Genomic DNA, 26,149 nt, shown 5'->3' on the forward strand with positions numbered 1-26,149 from the left:
GCTTCGGCCATGCAGTGCGGGTAGCTGTCTTCGTTATATAGGATAAAGTTGATCATTTCATATCTATAAATGACTATACACTGATTGTTTAAAACAAAACTAGCAGAACTATTGCTGATGGTGAACCTGAACATTTGAAATAAAATCTGACGTAGCCCTGATCAGCTGGTAGGCTAGAGCGAGATGAGTCGTCACCGGCAGTAGCTTGGGCTACTTTATTCCGGTTAAACAGTTTTCAACAGCGCATTTAACAATTCCCAAAATAGACAAAATACTTGGATTTGTTATTTAGATGTCTTTAAGCCAGTCACATTCTGGCATTTGAAATGAACAGCACAATTTCCCTGTGTAATGATCATAACTATTACATTTTGGGTAAGATTCACAGTATTTTCTCTAAACCTAGACAAAACTATTGTATTATTATGTTATCTGCCTCATGCCTAACAATTTTTATGTATTTTTTCATTTTTTATTTTTTACATCTTGTCCAAGACAGCACCTTTTATTTATTGGCGTCACCCAATAGGACATTGTCACACCGATGGACAATGTACAACATGCAGTCAAATTTTACTGTTAAAACAATGATACTTTCAGAAGTTTTGACCACTGTAAAAATGCTTCTAAACATCAGTAATGGATCCTCATTAAAGGATTTGAAGTGTACTCATTCCAATTACAGGGACCCGAAAGAGTCCTGTATTGTCTTTTTTTTTTTATCACCACCTCCCTGAATCGGGAGTGGATCATTTGTGTGCCTGCTGCCTTTCTTGGAAGTAGTAGCTGTTTCTCAAGGCTCCCTCTCTGCAATCGAACCCTGATTTCCCCATTACCTATGGTCACCATGGTAGTACACAGAAACTACCATTGAAAGTTGATAGGGGCAGACATTTGAATGAGTGCCACGAAGGGTCACCAAAAGCGGCCGGGGCACCAGAGAGCACCCTGTATAGGTTTTGTCTAATAAATGCATGTGTCCCCGAAGGTCAGTGCCATTTCTTGGCGTTCAGCCACAGTTATCCAAGTAACATTGGAGCGATCAATGGAACCATTACTGATTTAATGAGCCATTCACCGTTTCACTGTATCGACCATGTGTACTAAGACTAGCATGGCTTAATCTTTGGGACAAGAAAATGGCAGGATCAACAAGTAGAGCAGGGGGGTGCGGTGTCCAAAAGAGGCACGGCTGATGGGGCCCTCACAGGGTGGATCATGTATGCTTATCGGTGAGGAGGAGTGAAACTGGTAGGACACACAGAGGGACCAAGGGGATGGATGGTCTAATGTGGGGAGTGAGAACCAGGAATGGGAGCCCCACAGTCAGCCTCCAATATCTGCCTGCACCATTACTGTGCGAAGTAAAAGAACTAGACCCTGCCCTAGAGGGCAGAGACAGACCCAGAGGTCGCCGGAGCGGTGTTCACCTGCTGAGAGTGAATACAAATATTGTGCTCGGAACCATTTTTAAAAGGATCAAAATTGCAGCAGGATACAAATGGGTCTAATGAGCAAAAGCTATTGGTTTTCTACCCAAAGTTGCAAATAAAAAATGTTGTGATCCATTTAATAAAAACAAGTGACCAGCAAAGTGGACAAGAGTGTGGCAGTACAGGGCTCTATGCTGACCTTTTTTCGGAGCACGTGTGCCTAAGTAAAACATGTAGGAGCGCACACATTTAGGAGCACAAGCTTGATGGTCAGGAATCTGAGTTCAGTGTATGCACCATGGCACTCTGGCTGCGCTACGGTGAAGTGATCATTACAACAAAAATCATCTGGGTGATTTAAAACAAATATTCCAAGGCACACTGGTGCTCCTAAATAAAATGTCCATGGCACACAGCAAAATATTTAGGTGCATATGTGATTTTAAAATGGTTGCAATGTGTAGCCTTGCAGTAGCAGGAACAGCGGCATTTAGTGGTTGTTACTTTAACACTAAATTATGCAAAATAATGCAGGTGACTTCAGTTGCTAATTTCTCTGAACGGGGGGAAAAAACATTACCAGTTTCACTGGGAATACTTTACAAAGGATGAAGAAGCAATACTCTAAGCCACAGCTTCGAACTACTTGGCCTTCACATAACTCTTACAGGATGGGGATATTGGAAATGTAATCCGTCAACTGGAGGACAATTTGTTCTTAAAGATGCACTATGCAGAAATCGCTCTGCCATTTTCTGGTTGCAGAAATTTGAATAGTTCACCTAATTTCAGTTTGTGATAAAGTAAAAAAATGCAAAAACTAAACTTACAAATGGGAAGCATAGAAATATTGCACATAGAAAATATCTACCGCTTCTTAGACTTGCTTTCAACGAGTGACAGATCTATAACTCACATTTCTATGTGAATTTTGTTGGGTTGCCCAAAAAGTTATTACATTCGGAAAGTATTCAGACCCCTTGACTTTTTCCACATTTTGTTATGTTACAGCCTTATTCTAAAATTGATGACATTTTCCCTCATTAATCTACACAGAATACCCCATAATTTTTTGCAAATCATATTTACAAAAGTATTCAGACTCTACTCAGTACTTTTGAAGCACCTCTGGCAGATATTACAGCCTCGAGTCTTCTTGGGTATGACGCTACAAGCTTGGCACACCTGTATTTGGGGAGTTTCTCCCATTTTCTTCGCTGTAGATCCTCTCAAGTTCTGTCAGGTAGGATGGGGAGCATCGCTGCACAGCTATTTTCAGGTCTCCAGAGATGTTTCATCGCGTTCAAGTCAGGGCTTTGGCCGGGGCTGCCACCACCATGCTTCACTGTAGGATGGTGCCTGGTTTCCTCCGTGACGCTTGGCATTCAGGCCAAAGAGTTCAATCTTGGTTTCATCAGACCAGAGAACCTTGTTTCTCATGGTTTGAGAGTCCTTTAGGTGCTTTTTGGCAAACTCCAAGCGGGCTGTCATGTATGTACCTTTTACTGAGGAGTGGCTTCCGTCTGGCCACTCTACCATAAAGGCCTGATTGGTGGAGTGCTGCAGAGATGGTTGTCCTTCTGAAAGGTTCTATCTCCACAGAGGAACTCTAGAGCTCTGTCAGAGTTATCATCGGGTTCTTGGTCACCTCCCTGACCAAGTGCCTCGACACAATCCTGTCTCGGAGCTCTACGGACAATTCCTTCGACCTCATGGCTTGGTTTTTGCTCTGACATGCACTGTCAACTGTGGGACCTTTTATATAGACAGGTGTGTACTTTTCCAAATCATGTCCAATTAATTGAATTTACCACAGGTGGACTCCAAGTTGTAGAAACATCTCAAGGATGATCAATGGAAACAGGATGCACTTGAGCTCAATTTCGAGTCTCATAGCAAAGGGTCTGAATACTTATGTAAATAAGGTATTTCTGTTTTTTCATTTTAATACATTTGCAAAAATGTCAAACTGTTTCACTTTGTCATTATGGGGTATTATGTGTAGAGTGATGAGTAAAACGTTTAATTTTACACATTTTAGAATTAGGCTGTAACATAACAAATGTGGAATAAGTCAAGGGGTCTGAATACTTTCCGAATGCACTGTAACTTCAATGTGCCTCAAATATTTTCTCTCTTATAGAACACACAACAAGCCGACTAGGTAAATGGATATACTATTCTACGATGGGGTTGTCTGTTGTTTCTATTCATTACTCTTTTTGTTTGCAGAGGAAAAGTTAATGTGGACTGTTCTTGCATCTTCAAATTGCGCCTCGGCAGAAATATATTTTCATGTTCCATATTTCTTTAGGGGCGGCAGCAATCATTTTGCCGTGATGCAGTGGAAACACTGCTCTTTGCAAAATGATTTATCTTAATTATTATTTAACTCTCAATCAGATTCTATTCGATTTAGATTGAACTTGTATGTTCAACATCACAGCATAGCTGAAATATACTGTATATGGTGTGTAGAAATCCAGAGGGAGTAGCCAGCAGAGATGGATGGGATGAGGGAAACTCAGGGTTGGAATGTGGAACTGGAGATGAGTGAGAGTGAAATTGCTGACTGAGAGGTAAAATGATGGTAAAAAATAAAATATATATATTTTTTAATGACACTAAAAAAGGTTGTTACAGCCAATGCCCGTTTTGAGGGTGGCCTGGTGGTTGGGAGCGCTGGACCGTTGGCCAAGAGGACGCTGCCTCGGGTCCCCGAGTCGTCTGGGTGGGGGATCCATCGATATGCCCGGGGCTCTTGTCGGTTGCTCTGGATGGGAGCCTCTGCTAGATGTCTAAAATGTAATGTAAATGTTGTATGGCTTCACTGCAGGTGGATTGTATGTTTTAAAATTCACAAAAAATGTAAAATATACTAAAGAAGCTCCATACTACTTGTCAGACATGGAGAAGTGATAATTGGATGTTTGGTTACTGTATTTATTGAATATTATGTGAATCCTATAAATTAGAATAGCCAATATGGGTGCAATCAATGAACTTAATTTCCCAGAGAAATCTCAACAAAATAAAGTTGCCGGAATGCTAATCTTATCGATTTTATTTATTTTATTTTTGTACTTTTTACCCCTTTTTCGTGATATCCATTTGGTAGTTACAGTCTTGTCCCATTGCTGCAACTCCCGTACGGACTCGGGAGAGGCGAAGGTCGAGAGCAATGCGTCCCCCGAAAACACGTGTCCGTAGTGACGTCTCTAGCACTGTGATGCAGTGCCTTAGACCGCTGTGCTGGTCGGTAGGCCTAATCTTATCTATTTCTAACTACAAAAAAGATTTCAGAACAGTCTGACATGGTGGGTGTCATGTCTTGCTGAAATGACATGGAACGACTCTCATGCAGGCCCTGAATAACCCAGTGAATGTTGCAGCCCTTTGTAATATGGCTTCTGTTTTAGTTGTCAGTATTAGCCTCTGTTCATTATGGACTGGCAAGTGTTTTGTATATAATTTTCTGCCTCATACGAAGTTGTATGAGCAGCATGCGATTGGGTGGTGGCTAAACCTGGGACAAAGGTGAATGCCAGTGTTACCCTTGCCAGTGAGAGAGAGGGACGTGCTAGTTGCAGCCCTCAGTCAGACTATCTGGAACTGCACTGCACAGAGAGAAAAGGCAGAGCGACAAACTGCTGAGCGCTGAAAGGTCGTCTTTGTTGGCCAGCCATTTCCACACACAGTGGTCTAGTCTGTGGTTCAGCTGTACACTTTCTCACACTGACGAATCCTTCAGTGATGGAAGCAGGAGCCCGCTCCTGTAAGTACACTGCAGGCTTACAATCTGGGGGGGAACCCAAGCCTTAAAGAAACACATCCTAACAACTTTACAGTAATTGCAGCTCATAATTCATTTAAGCCGTTTACTTGGAAAAACAGCCATGACATTTTTCGTCTGCTCTCCCATGGTGACTTGTGATTTACGGATAACGTTTCTGTACATAAAGATGATCTATTATGCTGTTTGATATCCATTAGCCTTTTTCCTATCACATTTTTATTAGGCTACTACTCATTCTCTTTTACTGCCCCGGAGAGGTTCTCTTTTCCTACTGAAATCTCTTCACGTGCTACAATCTTCCCCCAGTTAATGTGTCCCTCTTTCCTGGTTGGCACCCTTTCTGCCGTTTTGAGTGGACTAGGGATCTGGCGATCAAGGTCATGATGCCCTGGTGCCCCCTCAATAAATCTGCCATGGATTTAGACATAAGGGACCTCTTCTCCCTGTCGCACACACACACTTAGGGCGAAGACTGTAAATAGAAGTCAGCCTCCATCCCTCTATAAGGAAGAGGTGTGGGGGAAATCATTCTTGTCTTTCATTTCTCCCCCTCCTGTACAGTCATTTATTGACAGCTGGAGATAGAGGATGGGAGTTGTTAAACCTGCCACCTATGAGGCCCATGTTATTTGCAATAAACCCCGGGCAGGCTTGTGGGCTGAATCTGCTGGTGACCGTGATGGACAGCTTCTGCTTTGACTGGCAATAGCTCACGGCTTTGAAGGAGAGTGATAAGTCAATTACACTTCCATGGAGACTCCCTGTAAGATATTTCCCTGTTGCTGAAGGACGGATATTTGAATGACCTCATAGTGCTCATTACTACTTAGTGGATATGTATGTGGAGACCAATATGTGTAAGATACTAAGGACTTGCTGTGGCTGGCGAGAAGGTGAATTGTGGTCAACCATAACATGGAAATCAGAGTTGCTGTGTCCTCTTCCTCCTTTTACTGTATCACATACCTATTGCAGCTTGTGGTGGTTGTTGTAGTGTGTTCAAGTACAAACGCTCCATCAGCATGTTGTGCATGAGCGAAACTGACATGTTGATGATTGAACTGCCTATTTTTCACAAGCCAACCGATTAACCCTGTGATGTAAAAAGGCTGCTTTTAGTGAACAGGCTATTCACGTAATCAATGCCCAACACATACATCAAGCTGTTGCTCTGGAAATGGTTAATTATGACCTATAAAACCCAGGGTTGTGTTTGTGGGGAGAGAGAGCTGTGTAGTAGCAGGGGGACACTGGGGGTAGTAGTCGTTCCATTAGCTATTGAGGTCCACTCCTCCATCTCGTGTCAGAGCGGAGCCGCCTGTGTCACTGGTGCTAGTGTTCTTTCAGTGGCTGGGGGGCAGCTGAGGCAGACATGTTTGAAGCGCTGCTATCACGTGGTGGCAGCTGCCGGCTCCGTCTGAAACCTGATCTGAAACAGGAGAAGGGCTGGACACAGGCCAGCTGTTGCTCTCTCACATTGCCTCTTCCACACCTCTGGCAATTAAAGCTGAAGGGACAGCCCCTTGCACCCTGTTTACTAGTATTATAGCATCACTCATTTCCTTATGCAGGTCTGGGCACAGTGGCGATACCTGGGCTTATGCTCTGTTTGAATGTTCAGTCGGCTCTCTAAAATGATAAATATAATTTTCATTTTTATGGTTTAGTATTTCACTATAGCAGTGAGGATATAATCAGGGATGCCCATTTCTCTGAACTCTGCACCACGTACAGTGCCTGATTGATGGTCAAGATGAGGATACACAGTAGTGTATTTATTTCCCACGTCTTACGTAATGGCAGTTTCAGTAATATGCTGTATTACAGTGAGGATCTTCCGGAGAAGGGTCAAGAGGCAGTCTCCCGGGATCCGTGGCAACAGGATCTCTCTCTCTCTCTCTCTCTGTCAGCTGCGATGGAGCTACCATGATCAGATTTAGATGATCAGCTGCGTCCGTAATCCACCCAGAGATCCGTAGCACAGTTTTCAGACCAGCTCAGGAACACATTAATGAGTTAAAGTTAAAATCTGCCATGATCATGAGATCTATGACATAATGAGATGTTGACGAGCCTAAAGCGTGTTTCTTGGAATGAAAATGCTAATAAGTCAAGGCAAGCTTGATAGGAAAATTATCTCCCTTACAACAACTACTATGCTACTACAGACTTGGCTGTGAAACAGACTGGCTGATCCTTTTTGGTTAGTCCTTTGTTGGAGAGCGGTCTGTGAGCAGTGTGGTGGTGGTGGCAGCTGAGCAGGAGAGGGGCTGCAGCAGGAGGTCCAACACTGAAGTTCCTTTTAGCCCTGGCTGCAGGTCAGCTGCCCCAGTCCCCAGACTTGCCTGGTCACACTCCATGTCTGCTGTACATGCTCAACTAAATAATATGCTTATAGAATGTTACAAAAATCACAATTTATGAAAAGGATATTGACAAAAAGGTAGCCTATTTTTCTATTTATCTTCTCAAACCCCCCCCCCCCCCCAACAAAATTGGATTTTCCACACATAATGGGCTTTCCATACATAAATCCAACACATTTTGGGTTTGACAGACACCTGTGTCCAGTCCAGCTGACAAGTTTCTAGGAAGAATACATTTGTTTCACTGAAGTACGTAAGCCATTAGGCAGCCTATACGTTAAAATCTTTACAAGCCCAAATGCGTGATTTCATTTGAATATTAGATTTAACCTTACGTTACAGATAATCTGCTTTTGGACTGCTCATTTCCTGAAAAGAGCAGCTGTAGGGACATCCTTAAACGCTTAAGGTTCCAAAACCTCTATACCAGGCGGTGTCAGAGGAAGGCCCAAAATAATGGTGAAGGATTCCAGCCACCCAAGCCATAGACTGTTCTCTCTGCTACCACGAGGCAAGCGGCACCAGTGCTGCTACTATCTTATCTATCCTGTTGCCTAGTCACTTTACCCCTAACTACAATGACTCTCGAAGTATTCATACCCCTTGACTTTTTCCACATATTTTTGTGTGGCATTAAAATGGAAAACCCCCAAAAACATTCCTTACCCCAGGATACTTCAACTGACTATCTGGGACAATAAAGATAATGGAGGACTTTGTGGCTGTGTAAATGTTATAGATTTATTGATGGGAAAAGCAAACAATAGGCTTATGTTTTGGCATGAATCGCCTTCATCAGAGCCGTCGTTAGCCATGAAGTGCTTTGAAAATCTGGTCATGGCTCACATCAACACCATCATCCCGGAAACCCTAGACCCACCAAATTTGCATACCGCCCCAACAGATCCACAGATGACGTAATCTCAATCGCACTCCACACTGCCCTTTCCCACCAGGATCCTGGATTTCCTAACGGGCCGCCCCCAGGTGGTAAGGGTAGGCAACAACACATCTGCCACGCTGATCCTCAACACCGGGGCCCCTCGGGTGCGTGCTTAGTCCCCACCTGTACTCCCTGTTCACCCACGACTCCAACACCATCAAGTTTGCTGACGGACACACAAGGCAAGCGGTACCGGAGCGCCAAGTCCAGGTCCAAAAGGCTCCTTAACAGCTTCAACCCCCAAGCTATAGAACTGCTGAACAATTAATCAAATGGCCACCCGGACTATTTACATTGACCCCCCCCCACACACTGCTGCTACTCGCTGTTTATTATCTATGCATTGTCACTTTACCCCTACCTACATGTACAAACATGTACTACATGTACCCCCTGTATATAGCCTCGTTATTGTTATTTTGTGTTACTTTTTATATACTTTAGTTTATTTAGTCAATATTTTCTTATCTCTATTTCTTGAACTGCATTGTAGGTTTAAGGGCTTGTAAGTAAGCATTTCACTAAGGTCTACTACACCTGTTGTATTTGGCGCATGTGACAAATAAAATTTGATTTGAGTAGGAAACATGTGGGAAGCACCTACTGTATGTGTCCTCGCAGGGGAGTGTCCCACTCGTCATGTCAACTAAACATGTCAATAATATCTATACTGTCAGAAGTAGTAGTAGCAACTACACAGGTTATTCAAACAGGAGTATGATCATCATTCAAGATTCCTACACAAACATTCCTCTTGAATAACAAAAGACTGAGAAACAAAGAAATGTATTTACAAAAAAGATAAGAGAGCTGTTCATTCAGACCCTTCGCCTCGCCACAATCTAAGCAGTCGATTCAAAGTGCCCCACTGTAACAATTTTCTCACTATATTGCCACCTCTGGAGGAAAGAGAAACTTTCTAAATTCCCCAGAATTTCAAGGTAGAGGCTGAGCCATGACTGACATTTACGTAATGCCGCACAATCGCATAGTCCATATTTTTGGTGAGGATAGCTGTTATGTGTTCAGCTATTTTTACTTTGAGTGCGCGATTTGTCTGACCAATGTAAACAAGCCCACATCGGCATTTGAGCATGCAAACCACAGTGTTGAGATTAAAATTGATTTAAGTGGAATTTTTTTGCCAACGATCTACACAAACTACTCTGTCAAAGTGGAAGAAAAATTATAACTTAAAAAAAGATATATGGTAAAAAAAAGATATATGGTAAATAAAACACTATCTTGATTAGGTAAGTATTCAACCCCCTGAGTCAATACATATTAGAATCACCTTTGGCATAGATTACAGCTGTGAGTCTTTATGGGTAAGTCTCTCTAAGATCTTAGCACACCTTGATTGTACAATATTTGTCCATTATTCTTTAAAATGTTCTTCAAGTGCTGTCAAGTTGGTCGGTGATCATTGCTAGACAGCCTTTTTCAAGTCTTGCCATAGGTTTCCATGCCGGTTTAAGTCAAAACTGTAACTAGGCCACTCAGGTACATTCAATGTCGTCTTGGTAAGCAACTCCAGTGTATATTTGGCTTTGTGTTTTAGCTTATTGTCCTGCTGAAAGGTACATTTGTCTCCCAGTGTCTGTTGAAAAGTAGACTGAACCAGATTTTCCTCTAGCTCTATTCCGTATTTTTTATCCTAAAAGTGGAACAGTATTGCTTTCGTCCCTCTCCTCACCCCCACCTGGGCATGAAACCGGGACCCTCTGCACACATCGACAACAGTCACCCTCGAAGCCTCAATACCTATCGCTCCACAAAATCCACAGCCCTCGCAGAGCTAGGGAAACTACTTCAAGGTCTCAGAGCGAGTGACGTCACCAATTTGAAACTCTACTAGCGTGCACCGCTAACTAGCTAGCCGTTTTACACCGGTTACTCAAGCATACCCATAACATGATGCAGCCACCACCATACTTGAAAATATGGCGTGGTGCTCAGTGATGTGTTGGATTTGCTCCAAATATAACGCTTAGTATTCAGACAAAAAGTAAATTTCTTTGCCACATTTCTTGCGGTATTACTTTAGTGCCTTATTGAAAACAGGATGCATGTTTTAGAATATTTTTTATTCTGTACAGGCTTCCTTCTTTTCACTCTCATTTAGGTTAGTATTGTGGAGTAACTACAGTTTTTGATCCATCCCGTTTTTGTTTTTTTCTCACAGCCATTAAACTCTGGAACTTTAAAAAAAAATCACCGTTGGCCTCATAGTGAAATCCCTAAAGGGTTTCCTTCCTCTCTAGCAACTGAGTTAGGAAGGACACCTGTATCTTTGTAGTAACTGGGTGTATTGATACACCATCCAAGGTATAATACCTTCACCATGCTCAAAGGGACATTCAATGCCTTCATTTTTTTTACCCATCTGCCAATAGATGCCCTTTGAGAACCATTGGAAAACCTCCCTGGTCTTTGTTGTTGACTCTGTGCTTGAAATTCACTGCTCGACTGAGGGACCTTACAGATTGTATGTGTGGGGTACAGAGATGGGGTAGTCATTCAAAAATACATGTTAAACACTTATTGCACACAGTGAGTCCATGCAACTTATGTGACTTGTTAAGCACATTTTTACTCCTGAACTTTAGGCTTGCCTGTAACGGTTGTCGTCGGGAATGGAGGACCAAAACGCAGCAGGAATGTGGATGCTCATCTTGTATATATTTTAAATCAAAGTGAACACCAAAATAACAAAAACAAAGAACTCAAACTACAAACAGTCTTGTCACGCTCACACACGCAAAACAAGAAAGAATCTCCCACAACACTACACCAAACAATTACCCATATATAGGACTCAATCAGAAGCAACGAGAAAGCACCTGCCTCCAATTGAGTCCAACCCCCCATTAACCTACACATAGAAATACCCCAAACCAGAAAGAACATAGAAATACAAAACATAGAACATAAACCAAAAAACCCAGAAATAATAAATCAAACACCCTACTACATAAAACACCACCCTGAACCACATACAAAATACCCTCTGCCACGTCCTGACCAAACTACCATAACAAATAACCCTTATACTGGTCAGGACGTGACAGTACCCCCCCTAAAGGTGCAGACCCCGGATGCACCTCATAAATAAACAACCCCCCCCCCCCCCCCCCCCCCCCCCCCATCAAAAAAAGTCCTCCTAAACTAAACGGAGGGAAGGGAGCGTGGCTGCCGTCACCAACGGCACTTGTGCTACACCCCCCCTCCCCAACCCACCTATACAGGAGGTGGTTCTTGCTCCGGCCTACTGTCCTCCAGAATGCAGACAGACTTGATCAGTTTCGGGCCGTAGGCAGACTCCCCTCGTTCCGGATCGTAGGCAGACCTCTTCCGTTCCACACTGTAGGCAGACTCATTTGAAACACAGTTACTCATATTTAGTTCCGGGTCGCAGGCAGACTCCCTCGGTTCCGGGTTGCAGGCAGACTCCCTCGGTTCCGGGTCGCATGCAGACTCCCTCGGTTCCGGGTCGCAGGCAGACTCCCTCGGTTCTGGACTAGACACTGTTGCCGGATACTCTGGACTGCACACTGTTGCCGGATACTCTGGACTGCACACTGTTGCTGGATACTCTGGACTGCACACTGTTGCCGGATACTCTGGACTGCACACTGTTGCCGGATACTCTGGACTGCACACTGTTGCTGGATGCTCTGGACTGCACACTGTTGCCGGATACTCTGGACTGCACACTGTTGCCGAACTCTCGAGGCTGGGCTGACGCACTGGAAGCCTGATGCGTGGTACTGGTACTGGATGTGCCAGTCTGGGGACACGCACCTCAGGGCTAGTGCGGGGAGCGGGAACAGGCCGAGTCGGACTGGGTTGACGCACTGGAAGCCTGATGTGTGGTGCTGGTACTGGAGGTATCAGCCTGGGAACACGCACCTCAGGGCTAGTGCGAGGAGCAGGAACAGGCTGTACTGGACTGGGCTGACTCATTGGAAGCTTGATGCGTGGTGCTGGTACTGGACGTGCCAGACTGGGGTTTCGCACTTCCGGGTCAGCACGAGAGACAGGAACTGGAAACACCGGGCCATGGAGGCGCACAGGCGGTCTTGATCTCACCTCCTGCACAACCCGTCCTGGCTGGATGGAACTAGTAGCCCTGTACGAGCGGAGTGCTGGTACAGGGCGAACTGGGCTGTGCAGGGGCCTGATGGTTGCCGTGCGTAGAGCGGGAGTAGGGTAGCCTGGTCCTAGGAGGCGTACCAGCGACCAGACGTGCTGCGCAGGCATCCTCCTACCAGGCTGGATGCCCACTCTAGCACGGCATCTGCGAGGGGCTAGAATAACTCGCACCGGACTGTGCGTGCGTATGGGCGAAATTGTGCGCACTTCAGCAAAACACGGCACCCTCCACTCCATATAAACACGGGGAGCTGGCTTAGGGCTCACCCTTGGCCCAGCCAAACTACCCGTGTGCCCCCCCCAAAAATGTTTATTGGGGGTGCCTCTCGTGCTCTACCTTCCTCCCAGGCAGGTTGTCACAGTGGTCCAGTAATTGTTCCCATGTCCAGTCAATCCTAGACTCCAATACCTCCAGCGACCAGGATGCCATCTCCTCCCGAGCGCGCTGCTTCCTATAGTCCAGACCGAATTCCCTTGGCTCCTTTCTCCGCTGCTTGGTCCTTTTGTGGTGGGAGATTCTGTAACGGTTGTCGTCGGGAATGGAGGACCAAAACACAGCAGGAATGTGGATGCTGATCTTGTATTTATTTTAAATCAAAGTGAACACCAAAATAACAAAAACAAAGAACTCACGAACAACAAACAGTCTTGTCGCACACGCAAAACAAGAAACAATCTCCCACAACACTACACCAAACAATTACCCATATATAGGACTCTCAATCAGAGGCAACGAGAAAGCACCTGCCTCCAATTGAGAGTCCAACCCCCCATTAACCTACACATAGAAATACCCCAAACCGGAAAGAACATAGAAATACAAAACATAGAACATAAACCAAAAAACCCAGAAATAATAAATCAAACACCCTACTACATAAAACACCACCCCGAACCACATAAACAAAATACCCTCTGCCACGTCCTGATCAAACTACCATAACAAATAACCCTTATACTGGTCAGGACGTGACATTGCCATAACAAAAGGGTTGAATACATACTGACTCAAGACATTTCATCTTTTCATTTTTAATTAGTTTGTAAGCATTTCTAAAAACATAATTCCACTTTGACATTATGGGGTATTGTGTGTACTCTAGTGACACGTCTCAATTTCATCCATTTTAAACACAACAAAATATGGAAAAAGTCAAGGGAGGCACTGTACACCCACTGGTCAGTTTATTAGGTACACCCATCTCGTACTGGGTTGGACCCCCCCTTTGCCTCCAGAACAGCCTGAATTCTTCAGGTAATTCTACTAGGTGTCGAAAACGTTCCACAGGGATGTTGGTATATGCTGACGCGATAGCATCACGCAGTTTCTGCTGATTGGACAGCGGTATATTGGTACTGTGAACAGCCCGTTCCATCTCATCTTAAAAATACTCTATTGGGTTGAGGTCTGGGGACTGTGCAGGCCACTCAAGTAAACTGAACGTGATGTCATGTTCCAGGCCATGTTTTCCACTCCTCAACTGTCCACTCCAGCCCATCTGTGACAAGGACCAACTAGTTGTGCATTCCAAGATGTTGTTCTGCACACTGTTATACTACTCCATTATTTGTCAACCCACGCTCAGTCGCTTTGGTCAGTCGTTTTGCCCATTCTAACGTTCAATCAAACAGTAACTGAATGCCTCGATGCCTGTCTGTCTGCTTTATATAACAAGCCACGGCCACGTGCCTCACTGTCTAGGAGCAATCAGTTTTTGTGAACAGGGTGGTGAACCTAATAAACTGCCGGGAGAGTGTATTTGTACATAGCTACCTCAATTACCTTGTACCCCTGCACATCAACTTGGTACTGGTTACTCCCTTTAATGTATATAGCCTTGTTATCTTCTACTTCCTCTATGTAGCCATGTTATTTTCTACTTCCTGTATATAGCCATGTCATTTTTTACTATTTATTGTTATTTGTTAATCACTGTGTATTTATTCCTCGTGTCACTATTTCTACATTTTTATTTCAATGTTTTTTCTTTAACACCGCATTGTTTGAAAAAGGACCTGTAAATAAGCATTTCATTGTTAAGTCTACACCTGTTGTTTACAAAGCATGTGTCTAATAACATTTTATTGTTTGCTCCTAAGCACTTTATTCCATCTAAGTGAAAAGGTTGTTTGTAATGCTTCTAGTGCGAGCTCTGTGAGTATCTTCTTTTAAAAGGTTGGGTGTGGAGATTGGGCATCGAGAGGGTCTGCTATAATTTTTGAGAGGCAATGATAAGGAATTTTATGAACCATTAAACATGGAAAGGTAGGCTACCTACCGCGATTGTAGATATTATTTCCTGGGTTGGTTTGGTCATTTGCATAGTTAACTGCTGGGATGAGTCTAAGCATGTAAAGCCCCATAAGCCTCTGTTTTAGGGTCCTGTGGTTTTCAGCCATCTGTTTTTATTTATATATTTTTCCCACGTCCTCCCTAGTGGAGAGGCTAAGCCTCCCTCCACTGATGATGTCACAGACAGTGCCCCGCCCTGACCTCCCTCACCGCCCCGTGCCTGGTCATGTGTCCAGTTCAGTTCCACTAAACCAGTCTCTCTCTCCTCAGATATCCACTTAAGATGGACGAGATGTGCCTAATGTTCAGCCTGGGAGCAGGATGGGGCTGTGTCTTAATCTTATTTTCATCTCCTTTCCTTCACCTGCACTAATATGAAAACACTGAGTAGACTGGTGCTGGGTGGAGGAGAGCTGTTGAGTAGACTGGTGCTGGGTGGAGGAGAGCTGTTGAGTAGACTGGTGCTGGGTGTAGGAGAGCTGTTGAGTAGACTGGTGCTGGGTGGAGGAGAGCTGTTGAGTAGACTGGTGCTGGGTGGAGGAGAGCTGTTGAGTAGACTGGTGCTGGGTGGAGGAGAGCTGTTGAGTAGACTGGTGCTGGGTGGAGGAGAGCTGTTGAGTAGACTGGTGCTGGGTGGAGGAGAGCTGTTGAGTAGACTGGTGATGGGTGGAGGAGAGCTGTTGAGTAGACTGGTGCTGGGTGGAGGAGAGCTGTTGAGTAGACTGGTGCTGGGTGGAGGAGAGCTGTTGAGTAGACTGGTGCTGGGTGGAGGAGAGCTGTTGAGTAGACTGGTGCTGGGTGGAGGAGAGCTGTTGAGTAGACTGGTGCTGGGTGGAGGAGAGCTGTTGAATAGACTGGTGCTGGGTGGAGGAGAGCTGTTGAGTAGACTGGTGCTGGGTGGAGGAGAGCTGTTGAGTAGACTGGTGCTGGGTGGAGGAGAGCTGTTGAGTAGACTGGTGCTGGGTGGAGGAGAGCTGTTGAGTAGACTGGTGCTGGGTGGAGGAGAGCTGTTGAGTAGACTGGTGCTGGGTGGAGGAGAGCTGTTGAATAGACTGGTGCTGGGTGTGTGAAAGGTGTCGACTAGACTGCTGCTGGGTGGAGGAGAGCTGTTGAGTAGACTGGTGCTGGGTGGAGGAGAGCTGTTGAATAGACTGGTGCTGGGTGGAGGAGAGCTGTTGAATAGACTGGTGCTGGGTGGATGAAAGGTGTTGAGTAGACTGGTGCTGGGTGGATGAAAGGTGTCGAGTAGACTGGTGCTGGGTGGAGGAGAGCTGTTGAGTAGACTGGTGCTGGGTGGAGGAGAGCTGTTGAATAGACTGGTGCTGGGTGGATGAAAGGTGTTGAGTAGACTGGTGCTGGGTGGATGAAAGGTGTTGAGTAGACTGGTGCTGGGTGGAGGAGAGCTGTTGAATAGACTGGTGCTGGGTGGATGAAAGGTGTTGAGTAGACTGGTGCTGGGTGGATGAAAGGTGTTGAATAGACTGGTGCTGGGTGGATGAAAGGTGTTGAGTAGACTGGTGCTGGGTGGATGAAAGGTGTCGAGTAGACTGGTGCTGGGTGGATGAAAGGTGTCGAGTAGACTGGTGCTGGGTGGATGAAAGGTGTTGAATAGACTGGTGCTGGGTGGATGAAAGGTGTTGAGTAGACTGGTGCTGGGTGGATGAAAGGTGTTGAATAGACTGGTGCTGGGTGGATGAAAGGTGTTGAGTAGACTGGTGCTGGGTGGATGAAAGGTGTTGAATAGACTGGTGCTGGGTGGAGGAGAGCTGTTGAATAGACTGGTGCTGGGTGGATGAAAGGTGTTGAGTAGACTGGTGCTGGGTGGAGGAGAGCTGTTGAATAGACTGGTGCTGGGTGGATGAAAGGTGTTGAATAGACTGGTGCTGGGTGGATGAAAGGTGTTGAATAGACTGGTGCTGGGTGGAGGAGAGCTGTTGAATAGACTGGTGCTGGGTGGATGAAAGGTGTTGAGTAGACTGGTGCTGGGTGGATGAAAGGTGTTGAGTAGACTGGTGCTGGGTGGATGAAAGGTGTTGAGTAGACTGGTGCTGGGTGGAGGAGAGCTGTTGAATAGACTGGTGCTGGGTGGATGAAAGCTGTTGAATAGGGATGTGACAAATAAAAATGTTTCCTTCGTGTTTAAACTGCAATTTGTTTTTATTGGTTTTCCATTATCATAAAATTCCATGTGAATTCACAATGCAGCTGCGATGCTGCCAGAAACGGTTTGGGTCTCTCTCTTGCATTTCTCTATCAATTTTTCCAACTGTAACGACGATGACGTCATGGTGGAGAGTCGACTCCAAAAGAATTGTTTCCACGATTCCTTGCAGGTCGACTCCTATTTCTGAGTGTCAAGATTCGATTCCGCTATGAATCAACTCTTATGATTCAGTATTTTTGGAACAGTACTTCCGGTAACATAAACACTTGCATCTTTCATAGCAAACTAGCGAGGGGAAGGGCACAGTATAGGCAGGTCGGCCACCAGGCACACAGTCAGAACCATACACTAGGCCTTGTGGCAATCAAAAGCTGTATCTCACAGCATTCCATTGCATCTCGCAATTTCTTGGCTTGCAATGTCTCACAACTTCAATAAAGCAGGGTCTATCATCAATGAATAGGCTAGGATATTCTAGACGCAACAGACCGAAGACTGAACACACACTCGCATCATTTGTAAAGAGCAGGCGAGCCAGTGTGAGGGAGAGAGAGGAGGAGGCAGGCAGGCAGGCAGAAGGAACCGTCTGTATACGTCTTGGTAATCTGTTTCTCTTAATGTCTTGTCTTGCATGCCTCACGTTCACCAAAGTAGGCAAAAGTTTGCCTCTTCCTCTCCGGTTTTATTGAAATGACACAAAGTTCCCCAGCCTATATAGCCTATTGTCTAGTTAGGCTATAACACGGAAAATAAAATACCTTTTTCTTAAAGTTAAGGATCCCAATTTTGTGAAACGGGTGAGGCTGGTGCTGGTTGGATGAGCTGTGTGGAGGAGGCTAATGCTGTCCTGGGTGGCTGATGTGTCTAGGGCCCAATAAAATCTGTGAAATGTTTTGCCTGGTTCCGTTTTCTCCGTTATTAGTTTTTACAGGTTTGTTTTGCATCTTGCAAGCTACATTTGTTCATAAATACATAATGCCCTTGCATCATCATCGTGGAGGAAGGATGTTGTGTTAAGTTGATGATGATTTACGTTTTAGGTTCTTAGCTCTACGTGGTGTCTAAGCCTGAGGGATCTTGGGAATGTTATAGTAAGCATGGATGCATCGCTTAGTTGTCTCATGGAATCTATGAAAAGGCCTATACTGTTTCACATACAACATATTGTTTTTTAACCATTTATCACCATAATCTTGACGTTGATCCACCTATTGAATATGTTAATAACCACTACGTGTTTTCCATTACTAATGGGGTTCTCTTTCTTTCCTTTTTCAGGAACCGATAAAGTCCCGGGCTCCACAGCTTCACTTGGAATATAGATTTTATAAACAGTTGGGAAGTTCAGGTAAGCACATACAGCTACAGTATTATAACTGTTTAATAACGCAGTGTTCGCTACTAGGCTCAGCTGGATCGATGGCGATCTTCTCTGCACACGTATCTGGGAGATATGAGAGCCCTGTCCCCCTCCTACAGATGGTTGTTCCCTAGCAGGCCCAGGACCTTCATGCCATGTCTATGTGCTCTCTCTGTGCTGTGATCCATGGGGCTGTGCTGTGCTGTACCTCCAGCCCTTTGATGTGGCCGCTTGGCTTCAGAGGGGAGAGGTGGGGCAGTAGGATCAGGTGGTGGGGAGGGACAGGGACCTGAAACAGCCCACGGCAAAGCTTGGCCAGCCTGGAATGCTTAATGTTTGATCCTCTCACTGCTTAATTCTATCATTGAAAAATCTCTCTGACATTGGGCCACTTTTTCTATTTTTTTTTTTTACCAAAGTGATTAGTACTATACTTTTCATCATTCGTTAGTTCAAGTCACTTTCTATGAGCGTTTGATCTGTTAAGAAAACAGCTGGTGAATATATATGTATTTACGGTCCGTAAATAGATTGTATTGTATTTGAGGGTAGGTAGGGACAAGCTGACCACTTGTATTCTAATTCCATTAAATGTGACTGAGGACACTGGTCTTTGATCCTTTTGGCTTTTAAAGAAAGAGATAAACAGCTTGGGCAAAGCCTGTGCATTCATTTGATCACTGGAGTGGAAGGCCACACGCAGACACACGCACTCTAAGACGAGTGTGTGTGTCACTGCGCCCAGGGATGTTCTCTTTCATAAGGCAAGTGTGTGTCTCTTTCTCATAGAGAGCTGATCACCTGCCAGCTTGCTCTCGGTCCCTGTGCCAGAGCAGCAGCTCCACAGTGTTAATAGGGAGTTGGAGTGCAGGGCATTAGAGGTGTCCTAGGCTAGTCTATTTATAGATGGCCTTCAATGTGCAGTAGGGCCATTATCGTATATCTACTTCCATCGCTCGTCTCAGCAATGCCTCTGGCCTGCCTGAAGAAGAAAGCCCAGGGAAACTCTCCCGTGATGTACAGGGAAAAGGGCTGGCCTATCTCTGTCTGTCAGCTATCCTTTGTTGTGATCTGTCTGACTGGGCCAGTAGATGTATTCCCCATCCCAGGCAGCACAGCATAGCACAATGTACTATTTATCTTCCTTACACCTATTTGAGAACAGTCGATCGAAGTTGCTTGTGGATCCTCATCCATTCATTGGATAGTGAGTCTTTATCCCCACCCCTTGGGCCAGCCCATTGAAGGAGTCCATGTCCTCTGTAGTGTTTCCACTAATGCGTTATACACATCCTGACTTCCCTCTCCTCCTCCGGCCACTGTGGCAGAGGGACCACCAGAGAGAGGCCTGCTACAATCTCATAGGCTGAGCTAAAGATGGAGCCAGTGACAATGTTGGTCCAGCTTCCCTCGCATTATAGAATGGAGGGGGGAAAGTGTTCCTCTTACTGGTTGCTACATCTATTGAAAGATTGTGTGGAGTAGTGAGGAATTATCAAGTCTTCTTCTGCTTATGATTCTTCTGTAAAAATGATTCTGTATGGTACAGATGGATACAGGCGTCTAGTCCTTTTACAATGTGAATGTGACACAATTTAAGCCAGGGTCAAGCCCTGGTCTGAACCTGGACCCCACTGCCACAAATACTGGAGCGTTGTCAGCTGTACATGATGCTTAAGAGGAGCTTATCTTAAGAGTGTTAATTCTCGCCTGCCCTGGAAAGCACCCAATCACTAGAACAACACATTCAGCTACACACACTAGCTGGTCTGGCCACGCCCCAACCCCAACATTAACCAATGAGCATGGGGTGTCTGAGACGACATACACTTTTTACGTCACTATGAATAATTGAACTGGATGACTGGTTGACTGAGCTCACAGTCCTGATAGCATGTTCTTCACTTTGGTCGCATGCAGTGATTTCACGTCTCCTTATGAGATGATTTAAGATTTCACTGATAATATCAGTGCATGTGAATATTTAGTAACCCATCGTCAAAGCTTTGCCTCGCAGCATTGCCTGCTCTTACACAAGTCGTATGTGTCCTTCTCCAATGCCCACTGCCCTGGTATCTTGGGAGTGATAAATCAATCAGTGCCATTTTGAGTATGAGTTTGCAGTGATCTTCTGTGGTCCATCCAGTCCAGAGCAGTCTGGATATTTTATGCGCTGCCTGCCTGGGATGGATAACATAATCTACCACTGAGTCAGACAGGCTCTATGCAGGGCAGGCCGGCTGGACGATCACGTTTCAGCCCGGCTACATCGCCACAGCCCGGCCTAATGAAATCAGCGCCTCTTTTTCTCTCCCCGATGCACTCGGCATTCTAAATGTTTAATTGAGACCGCCTCCCTCTCGGGCTCGGCCTAAACTTTGACATTTCATTGTAGGGCAACATTGTCTGCCACAGTGGCCAGACTGAGAGGGGCCCCTGTCTGAGACAATACTCTGGATTGTTCCAGACACGTTTCACTTGTGTTTGGAGAGAGTGGGTTGTGAGCAGTGCACAGAATGGCACTGGAAGGCAGCAGAATAGACTTTGAAGCTAGTGGTGCTGCGGACAGCAGCCAATTATATCTGCTGTCATAAATCACGATAAAGAATAGTTTCTAGGAAACCACTCACCCCTTGCATAAGTGCTTTTATTACAGGCGTGATTGGCTAGGGTTATTTTTACACTGCAATAACATCATCCACATAATACTTAGCAAATATGATTAGGTCTAGCTTTTGTCAAAGATAAAATCATTCTCTTTTGAATGGTTTCTCTGAAATTGACATTTATTCTAGGCCTTTTCCATTTCAGTTGAAGCTTTTCCCCAGCTGTTATCTTTGTTGTGTTCCCCAGTAGGGAGTGTTGTAGGTGTAGCCAGGGACAGTTGTTCTAGCGTAGGCACTTTCCAATTGATCAGTGCATTGGCAGGGCTGCTGAATGCCCTCCCTCTAGATTTGGGCGGGCTTTGATGAGTCAGCTTACTTGTTGATCTTTTGTCGCTGCTGCCTCGTCCACCATTGCCATCATTACCAGGCAAGTCCTGCTGCCGAAAGCGCCCTGGGACAGCTGTGTGGATGTGTGAGATCTGCACTGCTTCGCTGTGGGAGTGACATGAGGGGTGATCAGGTAAATCCTGCTCTAATCTCTCCCCTCCTCCCCACACTCACACAGCCTCCCGGCCAGCCTGCCATACTATTAAAGCTGCTGATCCTGTCCTCTCTCTGACGGGGTCGGGGTGCCCTCGGAGCGACAGCCGCCTGCTGGGAGGGGAGCATGCAGTCACTTTGGCACAACTGCCAGCCAAGGAATGGAATGAAGGCCACTGGTATCAGATACTGGTCTGAACTGGTGAGACATAACCTGGAGCTGTATGTGTCCTTGGAGGCTGGACCATAAGGTCATGGTGGCCATGGGGTCACAAATGGCCATTGCCCTTTGTTCTATTCCACATAGGGAATAGAGTTACTGTTAAACTGGAAGTCTCCTCTTCAGAGAATTTTTACTGTGATGATAAACTCCTAAATTCCTCCCAGGTCACACATACTTTTGGTCATGTTGTATGTGGCCATCTGCTCGTTGAATAAAAATCATGGGCATTAATATGGAGTTGGTCCCCTCCTTTGCTGCTTTAACAGCCTCCACTTTTCTGGGAAGGCTTTCCACTAGATGTTGGAACATTGCTGCGGGGACTTGCTTCCATTTAGCCACAAGAGCATCCCAAAGGTGTTTGATGGGGTTGAGGTCAGGGCTTTGTGCAGGCCAGTCAAGTTCTTCCACACCGATCTCAACAAACCATTTCTGTATGGACCTTGCTTTGTGCACACGGGGGCATTGTCATGCTGAAACAGGAAAGGGCCTTCCCCAAACTGTTACCACAAAGTTGGAAGCACAGAATTGTCAACAATGGCATTGTATGCTGTAGTATTAAGATTTCCCTTCACTGGAACTAAGGGGCCTAGCCCAAACAATGAAAAACAGCCCCAGACCATTATTCCTTCTCCACCAAACTTTACAGTTCGCACTATGCATTCGAGTATGTAGCGTTCTCCTGGCATCCGCCAAATCCAGATTTGTCCGTTGGACTGACAGATGGTGAAGCGTGATTCATCACTCCAGAGAACGTGTTTCCACTGCTCCAGAGTCCAATGGCGGCGAGCTTTACACCACTCCAGCCAACGCTTGGCATTGCACATGGTGATCTTAGGCTTGTCTACTGCTGCTCAGCAATGGAAACCCATTTTATGAAGCTCCCGACGGACAGCTCTTCTTCTCACGTTGCTTCCAGAGGCAGTTCGGAACTCAGTAGAGTGTTGCAACCAAGGACAGACGATTTTTATGTTCTTCGGCGGTCCTGTGTGGCCTACAGAGCGTGTCTGTGATTTTGTGTGGCCTACCACTTCGCGGCTGAGCCATGGTTGCTCCTAGACGTTTCCACTTCACAATAACAGTACTTACAGTTGAGTGGGTCAGCTCTAGCAGGGCAGAAATTTGATGAACTGACTTGTTGGAAAGGTGGCATCCTATGACGGTGCCACATTGAAAGTCACTGAGCTCTTCATTAAGGCCATTCTACTGCCAATGTTTGTATATGGAGATTGCATGGCTGTGTGCTCGATTTTATACACCAGTCAGCAACGGGTGTGGCTGAAATGGCCGAATCCACTAATTTGAAGGAGTGTACACATACTTCTGTACATATAGTGTATGACCACATGACAGGGCGTGTTGGCAAACAGTTTTTTTCCATCACACGGCATCAACGTTGACACGTTTTTGTTTACCATCCATGTTGTTCTAATCGAAACCGCCTTCCCACACACATAGGCTGCTCAATATCAACATGGCTCTGTAGCCTGATTTCATGTCAGCAAGTCAAAGCCCTACTACCCTTTTTTAACTACCACCTTTCATGCATCCGTAGTCCCTCCGCCTCTAAGCTTTTTTAGAAGGGCCTAATGCTTTTAGAATATCTGTGGCTCTTATGATGCTAAAACAGATGGTTAGTAGTTAAGCCTTTTTTAAACCCTTAGGATGCTAGCACTCTCCCTGTAAGTTGTGTGGTCCCACTCATATCATGTGTCCCTGCCTGTCTCTGTGTTGCAGAGGGTATTCCTCAGGTGTACTACTTTGGGCCATGTGGGAAGTACAATGCTATGGTGCTGGAGCTGCTGGGGCCCAGCCTGGAAGACCTGTTTGATCTCTGTGACCGCACCTTCTCCCTCAAGACCGTCCTCATGATAGCCATACAGCTGGTAAGATTTGAATTGTTGTTTATGTAAGTGTCTTACACACAGGTGCCCAACCCATATTTTATAATGATGTTATCTCTATAGTCTATAGATGTGCCGATGGCTCATTTACAGTGTTTGCATTTGAAAAGTGCACTGAGAGAGTTTGAGATCATAGCTTGTCTACATGCTCAATGCTCTATCTCCCAGATAACGCGGATGGAGTTTGTCCACACAAAGAGCTTGATATACAGAGACGTGAAGCCAGAGAACTTTTTGGTGGGGCGGCCGGGCAGCAAGAGGCAGCACACAATCCACATCATCGACTTTGGGCTGGCCAAAGAATACATCGACCCCGAGACCAAAAAACACATCCCGTACCGGGAGCACAAGAGCCTGACAGGCACGGCGCGCTACATGAGCATCAACACACACCTGGGGAAAGGTGAGAAATGATCATGAAGACACGCTGCTGTGTTATTGGAAAGATGGACCTTTTCTTTCCTAATCCTGTGACCCTGTCCTGGGCTGAAGTTGATTATCAAGTTTTCTATTATGTTCAGTAAGAGCTGAATCCCAACTTGAGATCTGTATGCATAACTTCATGTAGATGGATCATGCATTGATTGATGCATTTTAGATTTTCACATTATGACCTAAGCCTTATGGTGTCATATATAGTTGAAGTGGTGGATAATTGTGTGAGTGACAAACTCTTCTTCTCCTCCAGAGCAAAGCAGACGGGATGATCTGGAGGCTCTGGGTCACATGTTTATGTACTTCCTGCGAGGCAGCCTTCCCTGGCAAGGCCTGAAGGTATACAGTTTCATGATATCTACATGATCTCAGACACTCACCCTGTCACTTAGCCCCCCAGCACAAAATAACTTCTCTCATTCAAGACCCAAGTGACATTTCAAGGCCTCAGACTCTAGAAAGTGTTTACAGTATTTAGGGACGAGGAAGACATGCTAGGGGAAAATACAATGTAAATAGTGCTGTAACCATACACAGGAAGGATTTTCACCTCCTAAGATTTGAATCGTCTCTGTGTAATTGAATTAACAATGGAAAAACATATTCATATAATGCAGTTTCTACATTTTTGTAATTGTTTTATTTCTATCATTGTACAATTTATACTGGATACCACCGTTTAGCTCATACCTTTTGGTCTCTGCCGTTTTTAATAGATGTAAATGTCATGTTATTTTACCAACATAAGTCACTCCCACACTTTCCCCTTTAAGGTCCTCTCCACCCAGGCTAGTGTCAGGAAGAGGACCTGTGTGGCAGCATATAGCTATCCAACTGTAGAATATCATGGTAGAACTCAGAACTATTTTTGGGGGGCTCCTGAGTGGCGCAGCGGTCTAAGGCACTGCATCCCAGTGCTAGAGGCGTCACTACAGACCCCGGTTTGATTCCAGGCTGTATCGCAACCGGCCGTGATTGGGAGTCCCATAGGGTGGTGCACAATTGGCCCAGCATCGTCCGGGTTAGGGTTTGGCTGGGGTAGGCCGTCATTGTAAATAAAAATTTGTTAAGGATCGGACCCTTTTTTTTACATTTTCACCTAAAATGACATACCCAAATGTAAATGTCTGTAGCTCAGGGCCTGAAGCGAAGATATGCATATTCTTGATACCATTTCAAAGGAAACACTTTGAAGTTGGTGTAAATGTGAAATTAATGTAGGAGAATATAACACATTAGATCTGGTAAAAGATAATACAAAGATGCATTATTATTATTATTTATTTTTTATCATCTTTGAAATGCAAGAGAAAGGTGACAATGTACTATTCCAGGTTAGGCACAATTTGGACTTTGGCCACTAGATGGCAGCAGTGTATGTGCAAAGTTTTAGACTGATTCAATGAACCATTGCATTTCTGTTCAAAATGTTGTATCATGACTGCCCAAATGTGCTTAATAGGTTTATTAATACATTTTCAAGTTCATAACTGTGCACTCTCTTCAAACAATAGCATGGTATTCTTTCTCTGTAATAGCTACTGTAAATTGGACAGTGCAGTTAGATTAGCAAGAATTTAAGCTTTCTGCCCATATCAGATATGTCTATGTCCTTGGAAATGTTGTTGTTACTTACAACCTCATGCTAATCGCATTAGCCTACGTTAGCTGAACCGTCCCGTGGGGGGAGACCGATCCCATAGAGGTTAACTGACTTGCCTAGTTAAATAAAGGTTAAATTAAAAAAATAAGAACCCCCCTGTATAACAGCCTCATGTCAATGGGATGACTCAAGATATAAAATGGCTTACGAGAGGATTCGCATGTGGATGCGAACTAAGACTTTAATTTTCTACGTGTGAACATTATTCCCATTCAATTACACTGCCTCCAGCTATGTATTGCCCCAAATTTGGCATAATATTTTGCTTTCT

The 26,149-nt window shown here is 45.1% G+C and overlaps 1 protein-coding gene across 10 annotated transcripts in view; it reads left to right on the forward strand.

Annotated features, from left to right (window-relative positions):
• csnk1g2 (casein kinase 1 gamma 2a) overlaps positions 1-26,149 on the forward strand; it is a 39,591-nt gene that overhangs the window by 9,540 nt on the left and 3,902 nt on the right. For all 10 annotated transcript variants that reach the window (XM_014215699.3, XM_014215707.3, XM_045687139.2 and 7 more), the window contains 4 exons: positions 18,429-18,498; positions 23,614-23,762; positions 23,949-24,183; positions 24,469-24,554. In XM_014215699.3, coding sequence (XP_014071174.1) covers positions 18,429-18,498; positions 23,614-23,762; positions 23,949-24,183; positions 24,469-24,554 — 540 coding nt within the window. The remainder of the gene's footprint in view (positions 1-18,428; positions 18,499-23,613; positions 23,763-23,948; positions 24,184-24,468; positions 24,555-26,149) is intronic.

The sequence above is a fragment of the Salmo salar genome, chromosome 10 (genome assembly GCF_965601325.2).
Source record: "Salmo salar chromosome 10, fSalSal1, whole genome shotgun sequence".
Lineage (NCBI taxonomy): Eukaryota > Metazoa > Chordata > Actinopteri > Salmoniformes > Salmonidae > Salmo > Salmo salar.